Here is a 14,146-nt window from a genome sequence, read left to right as displayed (position 1 = left end):
ATAAATAAGTGTGGTGTTCGGGTCTGTGGGACCCGTTTTCATTTTTTATTAAAAGAAAAATGATACAATTAATTAATTTTTCAAACTGAGACTCACTGACTTTGGCTCATTTTCTGTGAAGAACATATATCAGAATACATATTTAATGACCACACACCATACACCCCCCCCTACACATTTCTATTACAGATAAGATGTCCTGGTCAGCTGGACCCAGGGCTAATAGAAGTGTGGAAATTGATGATTAGATCGGGGGCCACATGGAGAAAAATCTACTCCCAAGTGGGCCGGACTGGTGAAATCATGGCACGATAACTTAAAAATAAAGACAGCTTCAGATTGTTTTTTTTGTTTAAAAATAGAACAAGCACATTCTGAAATTGTACAAATCATAAAGTTTTTTGGGGTTGTTTTTTTTACAATTATCTGTTGCGGTTAATAGTATATATACTTTATTTGTATTTATATTTTCTGAATAAATTATGTGATAATGTCCATCAGTCAACTCATTGTTGTTAATTTTCAATCTATCTAGATAAAAATTATATCAAAATCAAATTACAGGATGTTATTTATGTAGTTTGATCATTTTCCTGGGCTGATGTACTAACATCATGTGGTTTATTTTGTACATATGTAGCATCATCTGCAAAGATACAAATAATAATAATACCTGGAATTTATAAAGCGCTTTTCTAAGTACCCAAAGTCGCTTTACATGTAGAACCCATCATTCATTCACACCTGGTGGTGGTAAGCTACTTTCATAGCCACAGCTGCCCTGGGGTAGACTGACGGAAGTGTGGCTGCAATTTGCTATTGCGACATCCAGTGGACACCTTGAGCTGTTTCTTTCATTCAAAAATTTTAGGTTGATTTTTATACTTAGCAAACCCATCCCGCGAGCCGGATAAAACGTGTTCGCGGGCCTGATCCAGCCCTCGGGCCGTACGTTTGACACGCCTGCTTTAAAATATAGCCCAATGTTCTAATAGACCAGGCAGGTCCAAACTTTTTCCATTAAGGGCCACTCACTGAAAAATTTAAGAAAAACATTTTCATTTTCAAAACCAATACACCATACATTGTAATACTTAGGGCTCCTCTCAATTTTGGAGAATGTTAACGGTTATTAGAGTTTTAAAGAAAAGTCAATGTATTTTTTAACTTTAAATACTTAATTATTTATATATCAAATTAAGAACCCTGGCCGAGTCATACCAAAGACTATTAAAATGGGACCCATTACCTCCCTGCTTCGCACTCAGCATCAAGGGTTGGAATTGGGGGTTAAATCACCAAAATGATTCCAGAGCGCGGCCACCGCTGCTGCTCACTGCTCCCCTCACCTCCCTGGGGGTGGAACAAGGGGATGGGTCAAATGCAGAGAGTAATTTCACCACACCTAGTGTGTGTGTGACTGACTATCAGTGGTACTTTAACTTTAAATGTAAGAACTATCCGTCATACAGAATTTATTTGTATATATTTAATGCCCTTTTCGGTTTTTCATGAAAAAAACACAAAATATGCAACATTTCCCCAAAACTTTTTCAAAATGGAATATTTAATGTGAAGTAATTGGAGTCTTATATGTAAATAATTCATAACAACATTGCTTTTGACTCATTATTGTTTTTTGAACAATGACTGTACAGAAAAATCTGACTAAAAGTCCCAAATGATCCAAAAGGCCTAAACTGATAAAACAAATCATATATCAGTAAAGATTATTTTTACTTTTAAATGCTTAAATCGCTGGATCAACTTCAGTTTTAGCCGTCGAGTATAAGTGTTTATTTATTTTTGAGCAATTACAGTTTTAAAATTAAAATAAACTGCCTGCATGGCAGCTTTTTGTTATTAGTGTCGATACTGCTACATGTTCTCGTTACATTACACCTGTTTGCTTTTTTATTCCACTGTTTATGTTTTTTTTTTGTAAACGCATTTTTAAAATTTAAAAAATTGCTGCCCCCGGGCCGCACTTTGGACACCCCTGTAAATAAACTAATGAGGCCTAGCCAACAAGTAAAAAAAATAAAAAAAATAACAATTGGTGTCTAAAAATTCAATTTTTCAAGATAATTCATCAAACCCCGTTAACATAAAAAAAAGCAACAAAGTTAGGTTAATGTCGCAAATTATTGTTTTAAATCAACATATACTGTAAGTGTGAAAGCTATAAGTTAATTATTATCCCAGTTGGAAGAGGGGAGGCAAAATCACTGATTAATACAGCAATTAGAGAATCCTGGTAAAAACTGGGATTTTGCCACCTGTGCAACCAATCCAGTCGTGAAATGTCCTCGCTCCTAAATACTCCAAAGTCAACTGTTGGCTTTATTATAAGAAAATGGTAGAGTTTGGGAACAACAGCAACTCAGCCACGAAGTGGTAGGCCACGTAAACTGACAGATAGGGGGTCAGCGGAGGAATTATGGTGTGGGGTTGTTTGTCAGGAGTTGGGCCTGGTCCCTTAGTTCCAGTGAAAGGAACTTTGAATGCTCCAGGACACCAAAACATTCTGGACAATTCCACGCTCCCAACCTTGTGGGAACAGTTTGGAGCGGGCCCCTTCCTCTTCCAACATGGCTGTGCACCAGTGCACAAAGCAAGGTCCATAAAGACATGGATGACGGAGTCTGATGTAGATTAACTTGACTGGCCTGCACAGAGTCCTGACCTGAACCCGATAGAACACCTTTGGGATAAATTAGAGCCAGGCCTTCTCGACCAAACATCAGTGTGTGACCTCACCAATGCACTTTTGGAATAATGGTGGTAAATTCCTACAAAGACACTCCGCAACCTTGTGGACAGCCTTCCCATATGAGTTGAAGCTGTAATAGCTGCAAAAGGTGGACCGACATCATATTGAACCCTATGGGTTAGGAATGGGATGGCACTTCAAGTTCATATGTGAGTCGAGGCAGGCATACTTGCCAACCCTCCAGAATTTTCCGGGGAACTCCCAAAATTCAGCGCCTCTCTCGAAAACCTCCCGGGACAAATATTCTCCCGAAAATCTCCCGATTTTCAGCCGGAGCTGGAGGCCACGCCCCCTCCAGCTCCATGCGGACCTGAGTGAGGACAGCCTTTTTTCACGTCTGCTTTCCCACGATATAAACAGCGTGCCTGCCCAATCACGTTAGTCCATACGAGGCGTCCGGCATACCGCCGATGAGCATGGTGCAGATGGAGAATATCTTCTCGGCGTCCGTGTTGGCGCACACGTTGCCAAAGCCGACGTTGGTCAGGCTGCTGAGGGTAAAGTAGAAGGCGGCGATGTACGAGCTGTGCACCGACGGGCCGCCGACCGTGTTGTTGATAGAGGGCATCTCCAGGCGTTTGCCCAGCTCTTGGAGCCATCCTTGGGGAAGAGACGGGAGGACAACAGCTTGACAAGAACTAAATCATCCAGACTAGAAAGAAATCGTATTATTATGTTTATCTCACCTAAAAATAAATATATTTATTAATTAAAAAAAAACTAAATACATTTTTACTATATTTTGCTAAAAACATCAAAATTAATTGTATTTTTATTTGTATTTTTTCTGACTGCTTATTACATCCAGCCGTAGAATTATACATTAAAATAAACATTTTTGAAATAATTTTAAATGATCATAATAATTCATTTAAAATTACCATATTTAATTATTAAAATAATTGCTTGTTCATCAACAACTTTAGCATTTTATTCATTACATTTTGAAGCTCTCAGAAGCCAAATTATGTTATACTCCTTAAGAGTTATTTATGCAAGTTTGAAGTATCAATTAGGCAAGTTGCCAAACACTTTTGGCAATATAGTGTGTATATACATAGATATATTTCTTTATTTTATTTTTTCCTCTCCTTTTGTTATGTGTGGTTTTGTGTAAATCAGTGGAGGCTGGTGACTTCCAGAATTGAGGAGGCCATTTTTTTCCGCTTGCTCACTTCACTCGCGATGGAATGTTCCCTGTTCTCTTATCTGTCTTTGTGCTGGCCAAAGGCATACTATTTGGAGTGTAAGCTACAGTCAGAAAGTTCTTGCTGATGCAATTCATTGTGCAGAGCTTAGCCTTGTGCCTTCCTGAAGAAATTACATTGCTGTAAGTCTATGAGCCTGCCTGATAATTAAGCTGAGAAATGACATTTGGATGTTATATAAACGCCAAGTGAACATGTGTAAAAGGCAGGAATTTTAATTATGTAGTTAAAAACAATTTTGTTTAGCTTACATTTTTCATTCTTCTACAGCTTCAACATGTAATCACCAATTTAATCAAGTTTAGCATATAAAAAAGATAAGATAACACTTTCTTTATCATATGTAGTTTTATTCAATATATTTAATATAAAATATGTAAAAATATGGTTCCAGTTGGCTTTATCTGCTGAGAAACACAGACAAAATGGAGTGTTATTACTACTGAGAACTAGTGGTGTAACACTGGTAGAGACATCTAATTAGTTCAACTCACATCTGGTTTAGCTGAGGGGCGGCATGCTCTCTCCTGGACTCCACTCCACAGGTTGGTGCTGGCTTCATTTACTGAGAAATACAGGACATGAAATTTTGTGTTATTACTACTGAGAACTAGTGGTGTAACACTGCTATTACTACTGAGAACTAGTGGTATAACACTGGTAGAGATTTCAACCCACCTCTGGTTTAGCTGAGGGGCGAGGGGCTCTCTCCACGACTCCACTCTACGGGTTGCAGCTGGCTTCATCTACTGAGAGACATGAAATGGAGTGTTATTACTACTGAGAACTAGTGGTGTAACACTGGTAGACACCCAGTTCATCCAAAAAGTAATTCAGATTGTACTGCAATTTCTTGAGAGCAAAGTAGTGAGAATACTCACAGGTCGTGTGGATCCAGAACGTGTCCAACTCAGCCATCCATCCCCAGATTTAAAAAAAACTGTAACGTTGATTGCAAAAACGGTCTTGTCTCTGCTTTTTGTTTCCCTTCAACAATTAAAAAAAAAGTACAAAAGAAAATGAAATATAGCCTAGGCCTAGAAAAATAATTTAGGCCTACTTAAAAGTAAAGTCCATTCTCCTGTTTGTTTGTGCTGCAAAGATGTCTATGGTCTTTTCATACCACTGTGGATTCTCTCTAAGAGATTTTAGAATCCTTCTTTCAAGTGCGATGATAGCCAAGCTCCTCAGTCGATCTTGTCCGATTGTGTTCCTTGCATACGTTTTCAGTCTTTTCAGACAAGAGAAACTTCTCTCCACCCCGGCAGACGTAGCCCCGATAGAGGCAACGAGACACATTAGTCTGTACAGTTCAGGCATTGCTTCGCTCAGTTCATTGGTTTTCATTGCGCACAGTGAATCACACAACCTAGCGCTGCCCTGGAGGTCCTTGTTATTGTAAAACACCTGCAGTTCTGACTTCAGTTTTACCATATCGAATAAATGACCATAGTTATCTTTCAGACTTGTGAATGCTGCCTGTGGAAACTCTTTTTTGTAGGAGTCATATAGGTCAAAATCTAGAAGCTCCATAAACCTCATACATTCAAGATTTTGAAACCTCTGCTCAATCTGATTTTTAACGCTTACATGGATGGAGTCGTAAAGTCGCTTGTAAACTTCTCTTGGGTCCTGTTACCTTGTCTGCGTCTTTTGCTGTGATGTGCCGGGTCCTCTGTCACATCTCGCCGATTTCCGAGGTCGTTTTAAGCAAAAGTATTTGGCTATATGAGCTATAAACTTCACGGATGATAGCCAGGGGTGTTCTCTAAATTTCCTGAAAAGCACAAGTTGATAGGACACTCGTAGCCACTATGGCGAGTGTTTGTTTGACTGAAGTGGCTGGCGAATTCTCAAAATGGCTTCTGTGTTGATTAGGAAAGGAAAGGATTGATTCCAAATGAACCAGTAGCATGTGATTGGACGAACAAAATGTCAATCTTTCAGCCCTGGACACAATGCATGGTGAGGCCAGGCCTCCGTTGCCCACCCATTTTCAGTGATCTGGCCAATCACATATTGGCATGAAAAAGCATGCATTACATTGACTTCTATGAGAAGCTAATTTCCTAGGGGAGGCCTGGCCTCCCTTAATACAAACTGATAGGGAAATCTGGCCTGTTGCTTTACAATTGCAATATTGGGTTTTAGCCATGGGAACATTTAGATTTATGAACAAAACTAAAATAATATGAATATAAAAAATAAAAAATATGTTTTTTGTTAAAATAAATAAATAAAATAAATATATTTATTGTTTTTTTTAAATCTCTCTCTTCTCTCAAATTATTGGGGAGGCCAGGCCTCCTCCACCTCTATGGAGGAGCCTCCACTGGTGTAAATACATATTTGATATGTACAGACATAGTCTGTAACCTAAGTATCCCGAGGATACACACTCCAGTACAGTAGGTGGCGGTATGCATCTATAACGTTGGTTGCCGACCCGCCATAAAATGAAAATGAAGAAGAAGAAGCAGTGTGAAAGCTACTCACTCCGGAACCTTTTTACCAGTGTTTTGTTTCCTAGCGGAGTCTAAGCCAGAACGGACACACGTGTCTGACTTGCTAGAGAAGAACACACACATCATGTAAACTGATCAAATAGCGGAAAATTGGCACATTAAACTAGTCGTTTTTTGCGGATAATGTTAAATACTGCTACCATAGAGTCTTATAGATATCAACACATCTGATTAAGTCTCGCGTGTACGCGCACAAGCGACCATGAAGATCAAGCGACAAAAGCAAGCCAAGAAAACGTTATCATTTTACAAATATAATTTTTGCTTCAGGGAACCTTATCAAGTTCTCATTGACGGAACTTTTTGCCAGGCCGCGTTGAAGAACAAGATTCAAATCAAGGAGCAAATACCGAAATATCTAATGGGCGAAGTGCAGCTGTGCACCACCAAGTGAGTACACTTAAACAGTGTTTTTCAACCTTGTTTTTTCATTAGAAAAAATCCAGAGGCACACCACCAGCAGAAATCATAAAAAAATGAAACTTAGCAGCCGATATTGACAGTAAATAGTCGTTCTCACAATTGTTAGATATAAATTCAAACCATAACCAGCCATGCATCACTATAGCTCTTGTCTCAAAGTAGGTGTATTGTGTGTAGGGCTGGGCGATATGGCCTTTTTTTAATATCTCGATATTTTTAGGCCATGTCACGATACACGATATATATCGCAATATTTTTCCTTAGCCTTGAATGAACACTTGATGCATATAATCACAGCAGTATGATGATTCTATGTGTCTACATTAAAACATTCTTCTTCATACTGCATTAATATATGCTCATTTTAAACTTTCATGCAGAGAGGGAAATCACAACTAAGTCAATTTAGCAAAAGTGTATTTATTAAACAGTTATTAAGCAGTGGCACAAACATTCATGTCATTTCAAAACAGAAAGTGCAAGATTGTCAGAGACATTTTAAAACACATATGTCAGAGTCAAGGCCCGCGGGCCATATCCGGCCCGCGAGAAGGTTTTTTACGGCCCTTGGGATGATCTTGATTTATTATTAGAACCGGCCCGCAGATCTTTTTTTTTTTTTTTTTTTTTTTTTTTTTTTTTTTTTTTTTTTTTTTTAGACCGCAGATCTTTTACACGCACCAAGCGGATGCCGGTCCAAGGTTCCGAAAGGGGGCGAGCGGCCCGCCGGGACGCGCCTGCCGGCCGAAGGGCTGCAGCCCGGCCGTCAGTCGCGGAGCCCGCCGTGCCACGCGCGCCAAGGGGGCGGGCCGAAACCCGGCCCCGAGGCCCTGAGACTTCTGCTTTGTTTCCCCAAACCGCGCGTCACCGCCGGGCCCGCACCACCGTCGGGCTGCAGCCCGAGCGTCGGTGGCGGAACCCGTCATGTGCCGCGCGCGCCAAGCGGAGCGGGGGGGTCAAGCGGGCCGAAACCCGCAGGCCACCCCCTCACCACGAGGCCCTGAGACTTCTGCGTTTGACCCCTACGCGCGGCCCGTCGGGACGCGCCCGCCGTCAAGCCACGAGGGCCAGCCGTCGGGTCGCGGAGCCCGCCGTGCCACGCGCGCCAAGGGGCGGGCCGAAACCAGCGGGGGGTTTCGGGCACCCAACTCGCCTCCCTCCCACGGAGGGAGGAGGGGGGTTTAATGTGAACATTACTGTGCAATCACATATTTAGAGTTTTTACTCAATTCAAGTTTAAAAGTTAAAGTTTAATATTTGTTTTCACTGCATGTTACTTCTCCTTAAACAAAGTGTTGTTTTTGATTTATAGATTTTTGCACTTTATTTTATTGTATTTCAATTTAATTATATTTTTAAAATATTTCAGTTGAGTGGATGATAGAAAATTGCTATTATTGTTTTTTTCTTTGAAGTAAATTTAGCCCACTTTTGCTAAAATAGAAAATATAGGCTACTGATGGTGCCTTGAATACCGGTTTCTTTCATTTAATGTTCATGTTATGGGGATTTTTATATAAAGGAAATTTGTCTTTTGTGTCTGTTGAAAATTAAAGATTACTGACAGAGCCATAAGAAAATATTGCTTTATTTATCTGATCATATTGGAATATATTTGTTAGGTTTTCAGTAGGTTCAATTAGGTTCACTAGACTATATGCGTCATTTAAAAATTTTTCAATGAACATTCGAACAGTCCGGCCCTCGGCTTGTAGCTAAATTTTTTATTTGGCCCTCCGTCCATTTGACTTTGACACCCCTGTTTTAAAACAAGCTATGAGTGCACTTTTGTGCATGATGTCACTAAGATGACATATCAAAACAACACTAAATTAAAGTGCACTTTTTGTACAGAACGCCACTACAATAGTTTAAAACAAATAAAGTGCACTTTTGTGCATGATGTCACACAAGATATTTCAATAACTCAAATAAAAATGAGCTGCATAATAGGAAATCAAATTGTGTATGTCCTTCACTATGTGGTAGGTTCCGGCGGACGTTATCTCCTGTTGACTATTTTTTTCATACGGTGACGGTTGATGTGGAAATGGTTGCCTCTGCATTTTGTTGGTGTGGCACCGAACGGAGATGTTGACATGCGGAGTAAGCACTCTTCATTCTCTAGCAGGTGACTTTTCAAATGATGCTATATGTTAACAGTAATGCTACTTTTTGTAGCAACGCTTTTGCCCCACACATGACAAATTACGGTTGTCTGTTTGACATATTCCCGCTTGAAGCCAAACCACCGGCAGACGATGGATCCAGTGCTGTTTTTCTTGGGAATTAATTCTTCCTTCATTTGTTACCAGATTCGCACCTTCTTTCTCTCGTATTACCACTCGCACCACAGCTAACGTTACCCATGCTGCTACCTCTCTGCTGCGCGAGGGCGTATACGTATGTGACGTATGTAAGAAGGTGCGCTTGCTGTCTGTGAGGAGAGACTAGAAAGAGTGAGAAGAGCCTGTAGTGTAATGCCTGCAGCTAAAAGCAACTGCGTGAGAACGTATACGGTACTCGAATATCACGATATAGTCATTTTCTATATCACACAGAGACAAACTCGCAATATATCGAGTATATCGATATATCGCCCAGCCCTAACTGTGTGTTTTCATGTTTGTAGTGTTTCCTATTTTGTTGTTGGTTGTCACGTCATGTACCGATGCACTTTGTGGACGCCGTCTGCTGCTCCACACGCTGTAAGTCTTTGCTGTCGTCCAGCATTCTGTTTTTGTTTACTTTGCAGCCAGTTCAGTTTTAGTTTAGTTTTGCATATCCATCCTTAAGCTTCAATGCCGTTTCTTAGCGGCACTCGCCTTTTGTTTATTTTTGGTTTAAGTATTACATACCTTTTTACCTGCACACTGCCTCCCGCTGTTGTCTGCATATTGTGATCACAACAAACCATGTTCCCGACATCCACAAAGCAACTAGCTACTTGCTGCCACCTACTGATATGAAAGAGTATTACATGGTTACTCTGCCGCGCTCTAGACAGGACAGACACTCAACAACGGCACATTATTTGCGGATTACAATTATTGGTTTGCAAAAAATATTTTTAACCCAATTAGGTGAAATGACATCATCTCCCACGGCACACCAGACAATATCTCGTGCCGCGGCACAGTGGTTGAAAAACACTGACTTAACAGTACATACAATCTTTCAGCCAGCACTATTTCACGTGGTTGTTGTGCTTTTCAGCTGTGCTCTGAAAGAACTGGAAACTCTGGGGAAAGAACTCTATGGGGCAAGAGTCATTCTGCAGCGGTACCAAGTGAGGAGATGTCCACATTTCAAGAACCCGGTTCCTGCTTCCCAGTGTCTGCTGTCCATGCTGGAGGAGACAAACCCACATCACTACTTTGTCGCCACACAGGTCAATAAAACACACGGTTTAGTTTTTTTCAAACATTACATTATCGTCTTAATACTTCAAAATAAATATTGCAGTATAAATTGCAGCCTCTTGTGATAATATATATCACAATATATTTTTGGGCAAATATATGATATTAGGACCATTTCTCCTAATTTAGCTGCTGGTATATGTGTTAATCTATTGCACAGGTGTCAAACTCAAGGCCCGCCACATCAATTTGTGTGGCCCCCGAAAGCATGGAAATAATGTGGAAATAAAGTACCTTATCTTTTCTTAATAAATGTGTTACAAAAATAAATGTACTGCGTACAATTACATATATTTACACTAATCATCTCTAATAATAAAACAAAATAATATACACTATATTGCCAAAAGTATTAGGCCACCTGCCTTGACTCACATATGAACTTGAAGTGCCATCCCATTCCTAACCCATAGGGTTCAATATGATGTCGGTCCACCTTTTGCAGCTATTACAGCTTCAACTCTTCTGGGAAGGCTGTCCACAGGGTTGCGGAGTGTGTTTATAGGAATTTTCCACCATTCTTCCAAAAGCGCATTGGTGAGGTCAAACACTGATGTTGGTCGAGAAGTCCTGGCTCTCAGTCTCCGTTCTAATTCAACCCAAAGGTGTTCTATCGGGTTCAGGTCAGGACTCTGCGCAGGCCAGTCAAGTTCATCCACACCAGACTCTCTCATCCATGTCTTTATGGACCTTGCTTTGTGCACTGGTGCACAGTCACGTTGGAAGAGGAACGGGCCCGCTCCAAACTGTTTCCACTAGGTTGTGAGCATGGAATTGTCCAAAATGTTTTGGTATCCTGGAGCATTCAAAGTTCCTTTCACTGGAACTAAGGGGCCAATCCCAACTCCTGAAAAACAACCCCACACCACATCCTCCTCCACCGAATTTCACACTCGGCACAATGCAGTCCGAAATGTTCTCCTGGCAACCTCCAAACCCAGACTCGTCCATCAGATTCCCAGATGGAAAATCGTGATTAATCACTCCAGAGAACGCGTCTCCGCTGCTTTAGAGTCCAGTGGCGACGCGCTTTACAACACTGCATCCGAACAAGAAAACCCGGCATCTCGTTCTCACCTGGCAAGACCTGCAAGTCCTCGAGTCAGTGCACAAGGCTCTCAAACCCCTCCTGGAATTCACTGATGCTCTATCAGGTGAGAGTTACATCACAGTGTCCTATGTCAAGCCTGTGCTCCATCTCTTCAAGTCCAGCCTCTTGGCATATCAGGAGGATGACACTCCACTGACCCAGTCTATCAAAGCCTCCATCCTGGATTATCTGAGCGAGAAGTTTTCTGATCCTTCCACTAACGCCCTGCTGGACATGGCAGGCTTAGTGGATCCCAGGTTCAAGACAACATACTTGCCAGAAGGAAAGGTGGAGGACATCAAGAGCAGAGCCTTAGCTGAGATGGAGGCTATGCTGTTCGAGTCTGACCAGGGCCCTGCTTCCCACCCTCAAGATGCATCAACAGCATCACAACCAACAGAGCCACTAAGGAAGAAAACCCTTGGAAGCTTCTTTAAAACAGCAGCAACATCATCCTCAAGCACACTATCACAGAGAGAGCGTATTGAAAAAGAGTTGTCTGCCTACTTGCAGTCTGTTAATGTTGACAGTGAAGCAAATCCCCTGCAGTAGTGGAAAGACCATGAGGAAATGTTCCCAAACCTAAAAAATGTGGCAAAAAAGTATCTCTGTGTGCCTGCCACCAGTTCCCCATCGGAAAGGGTGTTTAGTACCAGTGGGAATATAGTTACATGCCACCGAGCATCTCTCAAACCAGACACCGTTAATAGGCTTGTTTTCGGCACAAAACCTCTGAACAACCTGGTACTACTCACTGGTTGTTTTCACAAGCACAACACACCATGCACAAAATGCAACTATATATTTTTTGAACTTCTTATTTGTGCCATATACAGGTATTTCATACAGAAGAATCTAAGACTAAAGCTGTGAACTTTTCCATAAGTAACCTCATTGACCTTTTGTTGCCATTGTTTTATGTTCAGGCATTGTGGCCATACAAATAGGGTCCTCTTTTTGGAAATATCTTGTGTGACATCATGCACAAAAGTTCACTTTATTTGTTTAAAAATATTGTAGTGGCGTTCTGTTAAAAAAGTGCACTTTAATTTAGTGTTGTTTACAAATGTCATCTTAGTGACATCATGCACAAAAGTGCCCTAATTTGTTTTAAAATGTCTCTGACAATCTTGCACTTTGTTTCGAAATTAGTATTTGATAAATACAGTTTTGGTAAATTGACTTAGTTGTGATTTCCCTCTCTGCATGAAAGTTTAAAATGAGCATATATTAATGCAGTATGAACAAGAATGTTTTAATGTAGACACATAGAATCATCGTACTGCTGTGATTATATGCATCAAGTGTTAATTCAAGGCTAAGGCAAAATACCGAGATATATATCGTGGCCTAAAAATATTGAGATATTAATAAAAGCCCATATCGCCCAGCACTAGTCTCATGACACATTATCTGTATGTTACGTGTGCTGCATTTCTGATAGTTTGTGTGCCATATTGTTCCAGACCACAGCAAACCAATACATTAGAAGAAGAAAGCCTGCCGTTTCCTTTAACTTGGACACACATATATATGCCTTTGGCCATTCTAAGCCAGTCATTTCCAGGAGTTATCTCACCCTCTGATGCTTTCTAATGTTGCAAAAATATGTGGCATAAAAAGTAAATTCCAGCATTTCTGTCAACAAGGATTTGTGTCAGCCTGCGACACATAGTCATTTTGATAGTAGGCTAATATAGACACTTCCATCATGTGTTGCCTTCCTTATAACACTTTGATTTTTTGTGGCTCTATACAGATTACTTTTGTGGTATTTTTGGTCCAATGTGGCTCTTTCAACATTTTGGGTTGCAGACCCCTGAGTTAGTCCATATGGACTGGCTGTGTGTGTCTGCATGTCTAAGTGGTGTTTTTGATTCCGCAGGACCGCGCGCTAACAACGGGCCTGAAGAAGATCCCCGGCGTGCCTCTGCTCTACATCATCGTCAACACCATCGTGCTGGACAAACCCGACCAGCTGTCGCTCGACCACGTCCAGGCCGTGCAGCTGGGGGAGCTGGTGAGCCCCAGCCAGCAGCAGAGCCTCCGCAGCATGAAGAAGGAGCAGGGCATAGTCGCTCGGAAGGACGGGGACAGACGCGGGAAGAAGAGGAAACGGCCCAACCCCAACCCTTTGAGCTGCCTGAAGAAGAAGAAGAAAGGCGTGCCCACACCTCCACTTAAAAAAAGCGAAGAGGGTCAGAAGCGGCGCCGACAAAAGAAGAGTAGAACAGAGGGAGGTGATGCACCATAGAATTATATACCGTTAACATGTGTGCTGAAAATATGTTTATTTCCATGGCAACATATTACATACAGTACATACATCATCTACTCTGCTAACAACTCCAACAATAAATCAACACACAATCCTTTTACATATTTTTACATTTTACAGCATTTAATGTCCTTTTTATTGCCTTGTTTAACTTAACCCAACACATTAAATATCCTGTGTCCTATACATTTTGGAGTGGTTGTCGTGTGACCGTTAGGGGTGGGCGATACAGCAAATTTTGATATCATTCCATACAGTGAGTCAACATGACCAGGGGCCGTACTTATCAAGCTTCTTAGAATTACTCCTAAGAAGTCTGCTAAGAGTTGACTTAAGAGTAAATAAATTCTTCGCTGAAAGCTGCACTTAAAAGTTAGTTATCAAGCGTCTTACTCACACTTTCAGCGAAGTGTAGGACTGAATCTTA

General features: G+C 41.1%; 1 protein-coding gene and 1 long non-coding RNA gene across 2 annotated transcripts; one reads left to right on the top strand and one right to left on the bottom strand.

The window, feature by feature from the left end:
- Positions 1 to 3,953: 3,953 nt before the first annotated feature.
- On the bottom strand, positions 3,954 to 5,613 carry LOC133635680 (uncharacterized). Its single transcript, XR_009822110.1, has 4 exons — positions 4,863 to 5,613; positions 4,660 to 4,730; positions 4,476 to 4,546; positions 3,954 to 4,388 (listed from the first exon to the last, which is right to left on the bottom strand). It is a non-coding gene; the product is annotated as an uncharacterized LOC133635680 (long non-coding RNA).
- Positions 5,614 to 6,459: 846 nt separating this feature from the next.
- Positions 6,460 to 13,905, top strand: utp23 (UTP23 small subunit processome component). The gene is made up of 3 exons (XM_062028916.1): positions 6,460 to 6,896; positions 10,146 to 10,320; positions 13,327 to 13,905. Exons 1-3 carry the CDS (start codon positions 6,709 to 6,711, stop codon positions 13,693 to 13,695), a joined length of 732 nt encoding a protein of 243 aa, XP_061884900.1. The 5' UTR covers positions 6,460 to 6,708; the 3' UTR covers positions 13,696 to 13,905.
- Positions 13,906 to 14,146: the final 241 nt, after the last annotated feature.

This window comes from Entelurus aequoreus, linkage group LG20 (genome assembly GCF_033978785.1).
Source record: "Entelurus aequoreus isolate RoL-2023_Sb linkage group LG20, RoL_Eaeq_v1.1, whole genome shotgun sequence".
NCBI lineage: Eukaryota > Metazoa > Chordata > Actinopteri > Syngnathiformes > Syngnathidae > Entelurus > Entelurus aequoreus.
Note: the sequence above shows the minus strand (reverse complement) of the source record. Positions and strands in the feature narration are given on the sequence as shown.